This window comes from Melanotaenia boesemani, chromosome 24 (genome assembly GCF_017639745.1).
Source record: "Melanotaenia boesemani isolate fMelBoe1 chromosome 24, fMelBoe1.pri, whole genome shotgun sequence".
NCBI lineage: Eukaryota > Metazoa > Chordata > Actinopteri > Atheriniformes > Melanotaeniidae > Melanotaenia > Melanotaenia boesemani.
This window is the reverse complement of record NC_055705.1, coordinates 7241810-7257768: the sequence shown is the minus strand read 5'-3', so window position 1 is coordinate 7257768 and position 15959 is coordinate 7241810. Positions and strand designations below refer to the sequence as shown.

Below are 15959 nucleotides of genomic sequence, written 5' to 3'. Positions count from 1 at the left end.
TTTGTAGTGAAGCAGGAGATCTGATAACATTAATTTGTAATCTGTTACTTTATGTACATGTTTTTTTTTATGTATTCATGTGAATGGCTCTGTGAAATGTAGAAAGAATATGGTCTAACAAAACAAAATATATAATAAAATATTGATTTCTTTATCTTTTGCATGTTTGTCCCACTAAAATGTGTCAGATCACCATAAAACTGTAAACATTAGACAAAGACAATATAAGTAAACACAAAATGCAGTTTTTAAATGAAGGTCTTTATTATTGACAAATTCTCAACAAGAAATCACAAAAATAGAACCTGCCTGACAATGTAAAGTAATAGTGGGAGAGGCCCGCCGACCAAAATGACCCAAAAAGCACACCTAAAAGTCATCCGAGAGGTCACAAAAGCCCCCAGAACAACACCCAAAGACCTGCAGAACTCACTGGACTCAGTTAAGGTCAATGTTCATGACTTTACAATAAGATGGACAAGGGGCGAAAATGGCCTCCATGTCAGAGTTCCAAGGCGAAAACCACTACTGAGCATAAAGAACATAAAAAGTCAAGTCAGTTTTTCCAAAAAACATCTAGATGATCTCCAAGACATTTTGGGAGAATATTCTGTGGACAAAAGAGACAAAAGTTAAAATTTTGGGAAAATACATGTCCCATTACCGTACAAACATGCAAAAGAATAAGAAATCCGGAATACTTTTTCACACAACTGTATTAGAGCCAGCCCTCTCCTCTGAGGGAAAGGGCTCTTTCCATTCTCTTTTTGAAAGCTCTGAGCTTCACTGCTGCGTCCTCAGGTAAGTTCTTCACTAACGCTTTCTCAATCATTTTCAATTCACTGTCAAAAAAGAACAAATATTAAGGTTTTCAATTAGATGTTGCAATACTTATTGAGATATGTCTATCATCAATTCGTTACATAATAAACTTACCATGGTTCATACTGTATCCCTTTTTTGTATCTGACAATAGCCTCTTGCATTGGCATGTCATATTTTATAGCCAGGGTGTGAACTGTCACCTAGATAGGATTGACATTAGTTTAGCTCATTAGCATTAGCTCTAAGAATTTTAACATTACACATCTGTATTGTTCCATTTCAACGTTCTTTCAACTAGAAGTCATGTGGTGTGGAAAGCCATTATGTACTATATTAAACACAGTGCCAATATTAAAGATTTTATGTAAACAAAAAAATCTTGTCATACTTCCGGTAAGAGCACATTGATGGTGAAGTCAACCCAGTCTTCTAGCCGTCTTGTTCTTGGTGTCTCCCTGATGATCCCAAACAAAAATGAGACAGCCTCATCAAGTTGATCATCCTCAAAGTAAAGGGTTGGCCTCTCCTTCCTGTGTTCCCATGCTGAGACAAGATCCCCAGTTATGATAGCCTAGAAACAAATAGCAAAGGATGATTAAAGGATGGTGATGGTCAACATTGATAGTATGACCAAAATATTCAAATTTCCTTTTTTATTGAGAAAGACTTTCACTTTGAAATGTAACTACTCATATGGCAATTATCTCTTCATGCTGATATACTTACCTCAAGGTGTTTCCTTATTGAAGTGCTGCCCTTCATGCAGTTGATCAGCTCAGCACACTGAAGTTGCCGCACCCGCTGTGCTTCTTTTACCGCTTCCTGAAATTTAAAAATACATTTCTCACTAATAATCCTAAAAACTTTACGTCAATAATAAGTGGCTTCTCGCTAACCTCCAGCAGCTCAGGATTTTCCTCAGATTCACTTTTCTAAATGATAAAAATATTATTAATATCAACATTGATATAATGTATGCACTCTGTATGGAATGTGTAATGATCATGTCAGTCACTTACCAACTTAGTTTTTTTGGCATAGCAGTGGTCTGCAATTGTCCAAAGGTCCTGCTGACAAAGGGAGCAAGAATTTGGCCCTTATGTTAATTCATGGCCACCATGAATATCACTCAGTAATTACTGTGATGTCATTTGTTTTTACATTTGTCTCTTCAATAGGCTTTCTTTTCCTCTCCACTCTGAAGACAGGTAAAGAAAGCCCATTCACCATTTCTATTCCCTCTTTGGTGAAATGGGCGAACCGTCTTCCATGCCTGAAGAAACATGATACCATTACAAAAATAGTCATAAAACTGTGAGGGTGACACTTTCAACTTGATAGAGAAACAATAGAACATAATAATTATGACAAGCCAAATGTGTTAGCCAATGCCCATCAACTGTCCGGTAATGCTTTTACAATAGGAAAAAATATTTTTTGGTCAATTACAGTACACAGGCTTTGGAATGAGCAACAAAGGTCATTGTCTGGCAGCCCTTACAGCAGGACTTATACACTGGCACCTTAACTAAACACACTCATCAAATAATCCAGTCTGGGGCCTCCCTTTAGTTGACCTGAGTCTGTGATCACTATGTATTCAAAAAACATTTTTTTTGAGGGCTAATACTGCCATCTGGTGTTGCCAAGTCCACATAGGTGTGCTTTTCACTGCACCACTCCCTCTTACAGGTGGAGAAGCCCCATTGGCAGAATACATGTATAAAGCTCACATGGTGTACTTTGAATCTGTTTGTCCCCCTGATGAAGGCTGGAGGGCTGAAAACGGTTGGGGTTTTATAAAGTCTATCAAGAAATGCCATAAATAGTAAAGGCATTTTAACAGTCTAAGACAGTGCATTGGTCTTCTCAGTTTTGTTAAATTTATTGTCCCTACTCCAAAGCGTACCTCTTTTTATGAACTTTATACTTCCTTGAGGTCCTGGCAGTGTTCCTTTTCTATTGTCTATAGATATATTTCCATATTAAATCGAAACAACAAAGAAAAAAACAATGGGTAAATCAATCATACCCTTCGAGGTGGAAGTTTTCCACCAGCACTGTACACCACCATCTCCGCAGAACTGGCATGTCAACCTCAAAGGAAGAGCACATCCGCAAAATCCACAATGATTAAGTTCATACACATGTATATTTCAATGATGCAACATGGCCTTAACAATCCAAACTGCTATGTTAAACAGAAATTGACCATATGAGATATCTATCTGTTAGTCAATGAGAAAAAGATCTGTTCAACTTACAACAGTGAAGTCGAATGGTGCGCCAAGTATTAGGTACCAAGTATACTGTAACAGAAACATAGAAACGTTGTAATTGGTACAGTGTTGATAATATGTTCAGCTAATTTTAAAATCATGTGATTGTAATCTTACCATTATCATAAAAATCCCACAGTCGTTGCCGTGTGTCTGTTGGGGAAGTCCCTGAACCATGTGAGTAAAACAAATGTCACAATGTATTACTTACAATTTATTAATAAAACAGACGCCATTGCTTTGGTGGGACTAGTCTGATTGTGTATATTAATAAGGACAAAGTTCAGACATTAGTGAAGGAGCACAAATATTCTGCATTTAAGCACCTCGCTATCACTCAGCAAGTACAGTTACAGTAGCCGTTGCAGGCTGCCCTCTTACTGGTGACACAGAAACAGAATGACCCTGTGACCCCTTGATTCCCATGAAAGCAGTATTTTCTCCACATAAAATGTTACAATATTAAAGACATTTACCACTATGTCTTGCCCTGTTTTCACAATCCAGGGGCCTGGAACCAGCTGCTTTGCAAGATCACTGTAATAAAAAAAAATATCAGTATCACACTCTTAGATAGTATGTCATCATCAAGCTAACCAAACTTTGCAAGTCAGGAGAACGTGACTGCCTTTAAATAGAAAACAAACATGCAGAAAGGTTTTACTGGGATTTTACAACTTAATCTACAGAAGCCAAAGAAGATAATTTTTGTGTATTTTCTATATTTGTGTAATTAATTAAGTAATTCATGTAAAATAAATGTAAACAAATCTCTGTTGTAAAATCACAGACCTTAGTCAAGGGAACGTCTTTGACTAAATAAAAGTACACTGCATATTTTTTGCCTTAAACAACTGTGATAGGCGTCGTGTCCAAAGCCCTGCTTTCTTATGTGATAATGAGAGTCAATGAACAGAATTTCCCTCTGCATTGGCTTCATAACCTGGAGAACATAGCAATTACAGGGAGGTTAAAGATAGGATCACACTCAAAGTATTGACCTCAAAATTTGATGAGTATATGGTTGTTAGAAAATTAAAAGGGGCTTTCAAAGAGCATATGGAGGATGAGGTGAAGCCTAGAACTAAAAGAAGAGAAAAAAATAACAGAAAATCATGGGGTGTATAAATTTCATAACCAAGTGACATGACAGTAAGAACAATATTTCAATACCACAGCAGAAGACAACACTAATGTACCATAAAGCAAAAGACAGACAGCTGTGAGTGAGCCTGTGGAGGACAGTTGTTGACAATTTTACCATAAAAAACTTCACAAATATCAGCTTAAATACACAAAAGTAAACTTACACACAACAGGAAATGCCCAGGGACCCAAAGAGGAAATACAATGGCATCCATGTATTCTGAATTTACCTAAACAAAAAGAGCAATTACATGTCAATTTATCTGTAATCGTGTTACACATGACACAATTTACTTACAGGCAAGCACTCAGAAGGGTTGCAATTCAAGGGTGGCAGCCACGTTGGGGGTTTGTAGATGTCCACAACATGAACTGATTTCCCCTGAAAAAGAAATTGATTTTAACTGACAGGAATGTATTAACATCTGTATGTCGCTGCTTTTCCTGATTGTCTTGTTTATATGAAATAGTCTGACATTTTAGAATTGAAACTGTAATTTTGACTGTGTATTTTCGGAACTGTATAACTCTTTTATATGTGTGTGTGTGTATGGCTGATAGAGAACTGTAACAAACATGTAACTGAACTGCTGCCTGTCTTGGCCAGGACGCTCTTGTAAAAGAGATTTTTAATCTCAATGAGACTTTTCCTGGTTAAATTAAGGTTAAAAAGACAAAGACAGGATTAACAAACAGTGAACAGGCTCCTGGGCCCAATGATAAACTGTCATAGAATGACTTCACTATTTAAAACAATGAGAACCGATAATTAGCACCATTCTTTGTCCATTTAAAAACTGTACCTGTATCTGCAAGATCTCCTGAACGAGGCGCAGACAAGCATTTCCCATCTGTGAATATGTTTATAGTAAGTATAACACTTTTAAATATCAAGGCTTGTAATTTCAGAAATCACATGCAACCTCTAAATAGCTTAGTCTTCCACTTAACAGTGGGTACACTGAAATGACACTAAAATTTCCCAAATTTCGTCGATATCAATCAGATAGAATTCTGAAAAGATGAATTTAGGTACCTCTGAATCCATGTCCCTCCGAAGCCCCAAAGTCTGGAAATTTTCCCTTGTAAGGCAAGTATTGCCATCTTTGATGATAATTTCATTTGGATGTTTATCATGTAGGATGTATTCCAGCTGTGACAACAAAAAATGAATGAATTCTTTCCTGTGTAAAATTTATCAACATAGGGGTCGACTGATGAGTGCCTATTTTCCATGTCAAGATGACCAGTCTATTATATAAAAGTATTAGTACATCTTCAAGGTAGCTTCAGTAACATGTGGTTGGCATATGTTGTTACTAGTTATTCGTAACTTTGGCAATAACAAACATTTTTCTTCTATGGATATGGTGGATACCTTTGATACACAGTTGTTTCTGATTAACATACCAATTGTTGTTGCTCTGGGTGGTCTCCTAATGTCCAGGAGGACCGACATGGTCTGAGGTTGCAGGTCTGTGTTGCAGCCTCACAATGCCATCCACAGCCAAGTCTGTCCTCACCCTTTGCTATAACACAGTGTCCATCACCCACAGAAATAATTTGACAATACATAAAACTATGTGGCTTCCAAAAAAATCAAAGCAATACCTCGGTATTTCTGTGTCCCTTGTGACTTTCTTGACACTGCAGTGGTGGCAGCTGTGGCAGTGGCAGTGGTGGCAGCAGAGGAACCGACAGCTGCAGAGGCATTGAAGGGAAGCAACACGCTGGTGGCTGCAGATACAAGAAGACATTAAATTTAAAAATTAATCAAAAAATTATTCAGAATTATATAAAAATAAGAGATTAAGTAAATACTGAGGACGGCTTTTCCATTTGAGTGAAGGATGACATTTCCGTTAAAAGCTTTCTTCAATCCATCAATGGCCTGCTGGTTAAGTCTCTCATTACGATGGTGTAAGATGTTGCGCATCAGGAATACATGGCTTGATGGGGAAAGAGAGTTCATAAAGTAGTTGTTTTTACGCATTCCAGAGAAGAGCTGCTCCACTGTCTGGGAATTGAGCCACCCACATAGCTCTGGTACTAGTCCAACTAGGTACTAGTCAGAGAATCCTTTTCATCTTTTGTGTTGAATTGATGAAACGTGTCATATAGTGCATAATGTTCTGCAGAGCCTGTTTCAGGATGACCATTAACATCCGGTGGGCATTTTTTCGTCTGCAACCACGGCAAACTGATCCTTAGTTTCCCACTCTTGGCACATGAAATGTTCTCTGGTGTAGCTGTCACCAGTCTTCCTTCATGTGGGCTGAAGGGCAGTCTCTCTGGCTCCCGTAGGTTGGTGTGGGTCACTAATCCTCGCGCAAAATCATATATTACGACGTTTGGGAAATGTTTAAAGGAAAGCAACATGTCAGTATAGTCTCTTGGGCTTTCAGCTCTTATATTGAATTTAACAGAGTTTACAATGCCACAAGGGCACATGATGACTGCCCAGCCACCTTCAAATAGAAAAGAAGAACACAGACATCTGTCCTAGAGTATTCATAAAAAAGGTTTTCATATATAGCAGTAGATGATGCAATAGTAAATACGTTTAATGTTTAACCTGATGCTCCCCAAACAGTTTGAAACACTTTATCATAGGTGCTCCTGGTTTTCATCTCGTCCCTCAAACGCAGGAGGAGATCCATTTTGGATCCCTTTGAGTCAACGCCACACTGACGAACAAGTTTCCTCAAAGTATCAACCTATGTGAACAGTCACAAAAGCAATGATGAAAAACCAAAGGTTTTTTGCTTTCAAATAATCTAAACGACTTAACAGTGTGTGTATAGCTATCACATGCAAACAAAATATTACAATTTACCTTCAAGTTCATAAGTTCACTTGACAGACGTTCCTCTGATATTTCAACTTCAGCTTTTTCTGCTACAGATGTTTTCGATGAAAGTTTGGCATACTCTGTATTGAGGAGCACTTTCTCAGCTCTCGTATGAGGACCAATCCATGGTGCCCATTTATCATATGAAGGAGAGACTTTACAGGGATTGTCTCGATTACCTTCATAGTGAAACAATGGATTTTATGTTATAAACGTGACACACACAAGAGCATAAATGCAAGTATACATATGCATTATTCCAAGTTACATTAGACTGGAAATTTATGAACACTTCAGCAGAACAGTTCTCCAGAATACTTACTTCACATACACATTCAGAGCTACAACTTACTTTTTAAAAACCCTCTGCAAAGAATTTCTTTCTCAACAGAGTGCCAGAATTCCTCAGCATCAACATGTCCATCAAAGTTCGATGGGGGAACTTCAAGGTCACTCACTGTACGACAGGTGGTTGGAAATGTTCCTTGAAATCAGTGCCGTTATTATATTGGAAATGTCAAAAGAAAGCAAAGCTTACCCGGCATACTAAACACTCCCTTTTTATGTAAATCCATAATAACGACAGGTGGATGGACCCCACAATTTACACAAGAATAATTATAATCATGTGCTGTCAGTGCCTCAAAGTGCAGATAACCATGTAGAATGGAGTCATGGTTTGGAAATTTGTTATTGTTGGTTTGTTCGAGGATGTCAATAGCCCTCCCAACTGCAGTGTGATTCTATGGAAACATAAGAAAAAAAAAATCGGTAGACAATTACATTTGAGAAATTTGACTGACTGCAATAACTCAGTGGTGGATCCGTCTGCATTTTAGGATAAATAGCTTAATATGGAAAACAACAAGTACGTAAGTCATCAGTTGATTTAAACATTTAAACAGACAATCAAAATTAAAACACAATAAATGAAGAATACCTGCACAGACTGTCTCAGGAAAAGGCAAAGATGCAATGTCAGAATGACGTGATCATCAAAGTTGTGTAGCCCCTCAGTCCACTCTTGGTAGCGGTAGAATGTTCCACATATCCCACACCTCTTACAATATGTAGACACATCTACAGTATAAGAAAAAATATAAAAATAAGTTTTCCACAATTTCACTAGATGTAAGAAAGATCCTCATGAAATGTACTACCGTATATGTCGCATCAGTCTAAAAATGCATCATGATGTGGAAAAAAACATACACAAGTCGCACCTGATTATAACATGCACCTATTTCGAATTGTATTTTACAAATATCCAAGACATTTAATTGTAATCTGGGAAGCCAAGTTATTCACATTAACATAAGACTGTAAGTCGCAGGACCCGCAAAACTATGAAAGTAACCGCCACTTATAGACCGAAAAATACGGGTATCTATGATTAGACTGGAATTAGCAAATATAATGCATTTCTTAAAAATACAGACCTTCTAGTACACCTGTGAACGTGACAATCTTGGCTTTCTGCGATACCAAGATTGGTTCAGAAAGAGGTACCCTTCCTGGACACACCGCACAAAATGCTTCTTGAGGGATTAGGTGCTGTGGCAATGTATTTCTATTTGATGGAGAGCTGACATCTTTTGGCAGGACAGCTGGTATTTTTTTGTTCTTCAGCAAATACACAATCATTGCCATAAGACCATTTCCTTCTGGTGGGTATACAGGTGTGGTATCTTGCACAGTGCTCTGTTCATCTTGTCCATCTTGTTCAAAAACATCAAACACATCGGAATCGGTTGACCTAACTTTTTGAAAAAGCTGTGAATGTGTTTGATTCAAGTGCCATTTTGCTATTGACTTGTGCAGACAGCTGTTCCTCTGCTTCGAACAAGGGCAGTGCCATGTATTTTTTTTTTGGTCAAAATACACCACCACTCTGCCCAGCCTCGAGTAGTATGCCGTTTCACTTGCTTTGACAGACACAAACAGTTTTGAAGCTCCTTTTTCTAGAATGATCTCTTCACTGAAAGGGGATCCCTCGGACTCAGCTGCTTTCTGTTGTGAGAGACAAACGTGCTTAGTGTTCTCAGAAATCCACCTTTTGTCAACCATATCCTTTAGGACCTCTTCTTTAAGGGTTACATTTCGTCCTGAAGACATGGGACAAAATGAAACGGATTTTTGATGCATGCACTTATAACCCATGTGACCACTTCTTATGGCAAACTCCCCTGCCCGTCTACATTGCTCCACCTCACACAACACAAGATGTTTCTCACCCCAAGTGCAATTTTGAACATGTACTGGTGTAAGTGGTCCAGAAAATGTTTTTCTAATAGCAAATATACCATTCTTTTCATCTATACATTGTGATGGCAGATGGTGACTTGAAGTTATGTCAGTGATTCCAGAGGTGTGGCGTCTTTGTATGTGTACTTTTATGTTTTTTTTATTCAAAATCAAATTACAAAAGGTGCAGGTAGTTTTTTTTGGCCTTGATTTCAATAACTCACTTCTCCTTTGAAGGTTGGAAATGGTCGAATAATAGGAGAAAGAGGAGGCTCCATGGTCACTGGCGGCATGAGTGGCAGAGGAGGCAGCTGAGGCACTGGTGGTGTGAGTGGCAGAGGAGGCTGCTGAGGCACTGGTGGCCTGAGTGGCAGAGGAGGCAGCTGAGGCACTGGTGGTGTGAGTGGCAGAGGAGGCAGCTGAGGCACTGGTGGCCTGAGTGGCAGAGGAGGCTGCTGAGGCACTGGTGGTGTGAGTGGCAGAGGAGGCAGCTGAGGCACTGGTGGTGTGAGGGGCAGAGGAGGCTGCTGAGGCACTGGTGGTGTGAGTGGCAAAGCAGGCTGCTGAGGCACTGGTGGTGTGAGTGGCAAAGGAGGCTGCTGAGGCACTGGTGGTGTGAGTGGCAGAGGAGGCTGCTGAGGTGGCATGAGTGGCACGGGTAGCATCGGAGAAAGGTGAGGCACTGGTGGCATGAGTGGCAGAGGAGGCTCCATGGTCACTGGTGGTGTGAGTGGCAGAGGAGGCAGCTGAGACTGCAGGGACGGAGGAGGCTGCAGTATTGATGGAGGAGAGAGAGAAACAAGCATATACTGTATTTAAACTGAAAATTGTGAGAAATGAAGGTGCATGTATGTTAAAATATAAAAAATATCTAAACAAAGGAATACCTAAGGTTACCACATTGCTGCAGGTGTTAAGATGCCTTATAAAGAAGTCCTGTGTGGTGACTGTGCGGCCACAATACAAGCAGTGGTGGTGTGGCGTTTTAACACAGCCACGCAGGCACCTGAATATTTTATAACCTGCAAACAAATACAAATTTCATTTAAAAACCATTTGTGCATGAAATTCTTATCCAGTATATGTTCACTAATACAACATATATGCCACCATTGGTATAAAGTACATATTTACAACACTGCAAACACATGCATGGAACTCTCTGGATTTGAAATTTAAACATACCTCCATGATGGACAGCTGCCCTTTCATGACTTTGCACATGTGCAAAAATATTTGCATAGTCACCATGTTTTTTACAAACTGCACATTGGTACTTTTCATTTTCAAAAATCACTGGAGGTTTACCCCCAATGACAATAGTAGGGTGGAGCTGAAAGCAAACATAAACATAAATTTGAGCACACAACTCCATCAAAAACACAAAGGTCATGTAACCTCAGGATCCATTAACTATGGTCAAATCATTTCTGTTACTCCGACCAAAAAACATGTTGATGGCACACTCTCAGAAGAAACCCATACAAATTGCTTTCTCTGCACTTCTTTGTACATGTTGTTTAGTAAGCAGAGTCTGAGGCCAGTTCATTTGTTCAGGGTAATGTGCATTTATTGATTGAGAAACAGTAACTTTTATGGCTATAGCAAGTAGTGTTTGACTGTAGAAACAACTTTAGCAAAACTAATGGTAAATCAGAAATGCCTGCGGACAAGCTGTCAATTAACTGATATGGCCAGTTCATGTCACCATCTAGGTGATAGTAATAATAATCAAATTTACCGGTATAATGCTATAAATTATTCCCTTTTAAGTAGAATAAAACGAATATGATGTAACGTTATGTTGCTTATCAATATGGCTAATAACGTTCACTCCCTCTGAAACTTTTGAAACTCGTTCTCGTTCTCTTTATCCACTTATATTTTATAATGTAGATAAATATTACTTGCTACGACAATATAAATATAATACACTGACACTTACAGTCTGCATACGGTCCTTCATTCTTCTTATTTTTTTCTTGTTTTTTGGCGGGTGCCGGAACCAACGTTCAAGGTTAGTTAACTTCCTGTTTATTTTTTTTTTGTAGCTTTGGCGCATTTTACATCTCGCGTGGTTTAACGTGATTTCCCTCTATTTAGTGGGCGTGTCGAGTAGTGGGCGTGTCGTGTAGTGACATCACTACTCGACACGCCCACTATTCGACACGCCTCTGTCTTGCAAGCCGCAGACAGACCCCTCTCGCTCAGCTAGCCTCGGCTAAATGCTAGTTAGCTAGCTAGGAGTTTAAGTCATAAATCAGTTTTAGTGTTTCATTTATTAAAGTTGGTTAAATTAAAATGAACATTTCATACGTGAATGGACTGACTGACACTTAGATTACTTTAGGATTCCTGATGATTCATTTATTAAGTTTACTGTGGCTTTTATAGGCCTATGAGTAGAAGTGTGTGATGCTTTCTAAACAGCAGTTATTTATTAAATAACTAATAAATATTGGGCCTGTTATTGATTATTTTGGACCATTGTGGCAGTGGATTATTGACCTGAGTGGATGATGGATCAGGGTAGATTATCACTAACTGCTGAGTTAGTTTCAGTCTCTTTGTAACATTTATTAGAAAATTAATTGTGACGATAAAGTTTTCTTATTTGAACAACACGGCCTCAATTCCTGCAGCTGAGATCAGTTTTTGATGTAGTACTTTGTTTTATTAAAAACAACCACAATAACACAACCTAAAGTCAGAGTGATGGAAACTTTGTATATTATATACATATGTATGTAATTAATTAATCTCAATTAATCACATTTATGAGATTTTGACCGGCTTTATGTTAAATATTATTAAACTGCCTCTGGGGTTTTGAAGCCCTGGGCCCTTCATTCTGGCCACCCTGGATGGCTGGTGTCTGGCGGGGTCGGCAGCTGCCGATCTTGGCCCACCGGGGCCTGGACCCTGTGACCCCGGGGGGCTCTGGCTGGGGCTTTGCTCTGCCGCCCTTGGGGTGGGTCCAGGGTAGTCTTTTTGGTGGGGTGGCTTGGGTTCGTGCTCCAGGATTACCAACGATCACCCCGATCTCTAGGCCGCCCTAGTTTGCCTCTAGTCTCCGTGGAGACGTGATCACATTTGCAGGATCACACTCATCTCTGATCGCTCCTCATTCCTCATCCTCTTCATGCTGACAGTCACTGAGTTGTCCAGTGGGTTTATACACTAAGAAATACTTTTGTTTAGGATTATTTTTATTATTATTTATGTGTGTGTCTTTGGTGCTTTGGTTGTTGATGTGATACATCTTGTTGCTGTCTGGGTTATTTTTTTAGGAACTCCTGATGATTGTCAGCTTAGTTTACTTGTAAAAGCTGTAAGAAATTCTTTGTTGTGTTTCTGTACAGGTGTAGCAACAGAAGGAAGGCTCCTTCTTCGCCTCTGGTTCCTGCAACAAGAGGGGGACACTCTCCTCCGCCTTTAACTCCAGGGCCTGTCTTTGGGTGGATCCTGCTGGACTATCCAGCTCCTGTGGTCGCGGCCTCCTGGCTGCCCTCCAGAGAGCTGTTTCCTGTCTGCGCCGCCTCCCAGCCTGACTAAACTAAATATTTTAATATGTAGGTGTTGACAAACATGCAGTTATTGTGGTATTTATGTATTTATTTATCAATTTTACTGGTAATTTAAGTTTGATTCACTAAGTATCCTATGAAAATGTTACCACCACTTCCTTTCTCCTCAGCGGAGCTGCTTTCAAAGTGATTTTCCAAACACATGAAGTTTCTGGACAAAGTATCAGACCGGTATCAGATCGGTATCACCGATACTGGCTTGTATATTACTTGGTATCGGATCAGAAAGAAAGCGAGTGGCATCGTACATCACTACTCCAGTACTCCTGCTGGCAGCACGCGGTGTGACGGAAACCTACGAGCCTGCGTGCTCTAGTCTGGAGCTGCTCTTAAAGGGCCAGCGTCACTAAAATACCCCACACAGTTATCACAATACCAGCTTTACAAGCAGAACGAATGTGAACAGGTAAACAGTTTAAAACATAATAAGCTCCGTTTCACAATGACACATGTTTAATATTAGTTCTCTTTGCTACAGATAAATATATTTAGTTCAGTAAACAGCCTCTCATTACACAGTTCTTACCTTTCAGTTTACCAAACCAAGACTTGGTGGTTCACATGTTGCAGCTGCAGAGCAGAATGTCGCCATGGCCAGAAAAGTGTCTCAGGTAAACTGCAATCACACGTCAACTGTTTAAAAGTGGGTTGTTAATACAAGTTACTTAGACTCTGTTTTACAGAAACAAGTCATGGAAGGTGGGAGATTACTGGTTCTCCGGTCAGCACTGCATCTCAGTGAGTGATGACCTTTTCAGCCAGAGCATCTGTAGTTCTACACTTCATTCTCTGTACAGCATTAAAGTCTTTTCCTACAGATTTAAACATCCGATGATAAAACTTTGTTCAGGCTCTAGACCCCCAAACTCCCTTGGTGTTCCTCTGTTTGATCGGGAGAGGATGGAGCACATCTGGTGGGTCCAGAAGAAGCATGTGAAGAGCATCCAAGATCCACCAGGTGTTGCTCTCTACACTAAAACTGGGAGCTGACCAAGGGAGGTGTGTGTCTGCCGGTGTTTAGGTGAACCAGAGGCTCAACTTCCTTGGAGTCTTTTCATCTGCAGCTAAACCGCTTCATACCAGGTTTGTGTTGAGAGAACTGAAACCAGAACGTGTGTGTTATTGACGTGTGGTTGTGTATGTGATGTGGTTCATGTGTTGTGTACGCCAATAATGTTTCAGTTTGATATTTCATGTTACGTTTCAGTGTACTTCTAGGGAGCAGTGCCAACAGCCTGAATGTTCAGGTTTACCTGTTGGAAGGGCTACACAGGTGGAACCAGGACCAGGTGTTGCTGCCATGGCAACTGAGAAGTCTCCTTTGTGCTGCTACTCTGGTGATTTGCTGCATTCTGTCAACCAAACCTACAAGAAGCTGTTTGGCAGAAAGGTGGCGCCAGAGTTCTGTCCGTCCTCATGTTACACAGGTCAGAATTACATCAGTGTTACCAGGACAAAGGAAAAGCATGAGGCTGCATCTCTCTGAAAACTCTTGTGTTGTACTGTATACCTGTGAAACTGTGTTGCTTAGTGAAAACAATAATTAGCCTTTTGTTACTGTGTATGTATTTCATGATTCTTCCAGCCGACTGGTTTTTACTCATTCCAGTCTGCATGGTGTTTATTTATTTGGTCTTGTCTCAGGCGAACTCGTAGGAGTGCAGTATCTGTTCCAGCAGACTGGTCAGGAACTGCAGGACATGAACCCTGACTCAGAGGAGACCGCCCGGTTGGTTGAGGAGCACGATGTGGTGCTTGATGAGGAAGATGAGGGCTTTTCTGACCTCAGACGAGCCACAGTGCTGGATATGGAGGTTCAACCTGCTCCCAGCACCTCCTCCACGCTGGCCTCTGGCATATCTGAGGCTGGAGATTCCTCACATGAAACTGTGTCAGTAACAGTTATTTGCTGCTGTTTTCTACATACTGTATGTTCACGCATTTTATTGAAACTAAAGGTTTTAAATAGTAATTTTCTGTTTTCTGCTTAATAACATTGGCAGGCTGTTGATGAGCAGAATGTGGCTGGATACCAGCATGTGGAGGAGAAAGATCCTAAATAGAATTTAGGGAACTTGCTCGTCAATAATTGTAAATAGTTCTGATTGTTTGAGTGTTTATTGTAAATATTGGTCTTTTTTTAAATGGTTCTTGTATTATTCATTTTCTGTGTAAAAGCAACATTTCTCATTGTGAAGAGCGACATTAAACACACAATATTAGTGAATAATTGTAAATAGTTTAATTATTGTTTAACAGTGTTTATTGAAAAACATGTTAGTCGTTGTTCTTAATGACATTGAACATTAAACAGTGAGTGTGAAATGATTATTGTGGTGATTATGATGAAAGTATGTAAATTACTGGTAAGAAAGAACCACATTGTGACATTAAACTAAATGAAATCTTGTTTTTCCCTGATGAGGAATAATCTAGTGAATATATTCATATAAAATAATAATATTTAAATAAACTTTTCCTCCACCCAACCTCCCATCTCTCCTGGGTAGGCTGGGTGGTGTTTCATCTCCAGCTCGGGTCCTCTACCAGAGTCCTGGGAACTTGAGGGTCCTACGCAGTATCTTAGCTCTTAGCTGCTCTTCTGGATGGAGATGTCTGATGGTTCTCCAGGTTTCTGGTGGAGCCGCTTCTCCAGTGTGGAGGACACGGCCCCCAGTGATCCCATGACCACTGTTACTACTGGTGCCTTCACCTTCCAGGCTTTCTCCAGCTCTATCTTGGGTTCTTGGTATTTCTCCAGTTTCTCATGTTTCTTTTTCCTGATATTTACCTGGGGTCCTGCCTGGTGTGGTAGATCTGGGTCTCGATTGTCCTGGTACTCAAGTCTTGCTCCTGTGCTGCCATGATTAGCGCCTCTGTGCTGTCCTTCAGTCCAGCCCTCTCTAGCCGTTGGTTGGACTTGTTCCACCACTTCGGCTGTCTGTCGGTGGTACATCCCATGCAGGGGTGTTGTTTGTTTTGTGGAAGCAGGTGATGTGGAAAAATAGTTTCAGGTAAGAAGAAGAG

The 15959-nt window shown here is 40.0% G+C and overlaps 1 protein-coding gene and 1 long non-coding RNA gene across 3 annotated transcripts; one reads left to right on the top strand and one right to left on the bottom strand.

The window, feature by feature from the left end:
• Positions 1–385: 385 nt before the first annotated feature.
• LOC121635171 lies at positions 386–10247 on the bottom strand. Its single transcript, XM_041978257.1, is given in 27 exon segments — positions 386–610; positions 702–842; positions 937–1025; positions 1214–1396; positions 1552–1647; positions 1722–1757; positions 1845–1895; positions 1987–2098; positions 2858–2922; positions 3090–3134; positions 3222–3272; positions 3581–3641; positions 3950–4047; positions 4549–4632; positions 5054–5101; positions 5287–5403; positions 5661–5779; positions 5862–5987; positions 6072–6312; positions 6315–6718; positions 6826–6967; positions 7087–7280; positions 7454–7558; positions 7640–7844; positions 8042–8181; positions 9570–10063; positions 10243–10247. Coding segments are annotated over 26 exon segments (3435 nt in total). The 3' UTR covers positions 386–610; positions 702–718.
• A 2475-nt stretch (positions 10248–12722) lies between these two features.
• On the top strand, positions 12723–15141 carry LOC121635624. 2 transcript variants are annotated; one of them, XR_006009480.1, is made up of 7 exons: positions 12723–12917; positions 13043–13338; positions 13466–13543; positions 13616–13670; positions 13783–14015; positions 14151–14359; positions 14577–15141. It is a non-coding gene; the product is annotated as an uncharacterized LOC121635624 (long non-coding RNA). The 2 variants fall into 2 exon arrangements; XR_006009481.1 differs by lacking the exon at positions 13043–13338 and having other exon boundaries at positions 14577–15135.
• Positions 15142–15959: the final 818 nt, after the last annotated feature.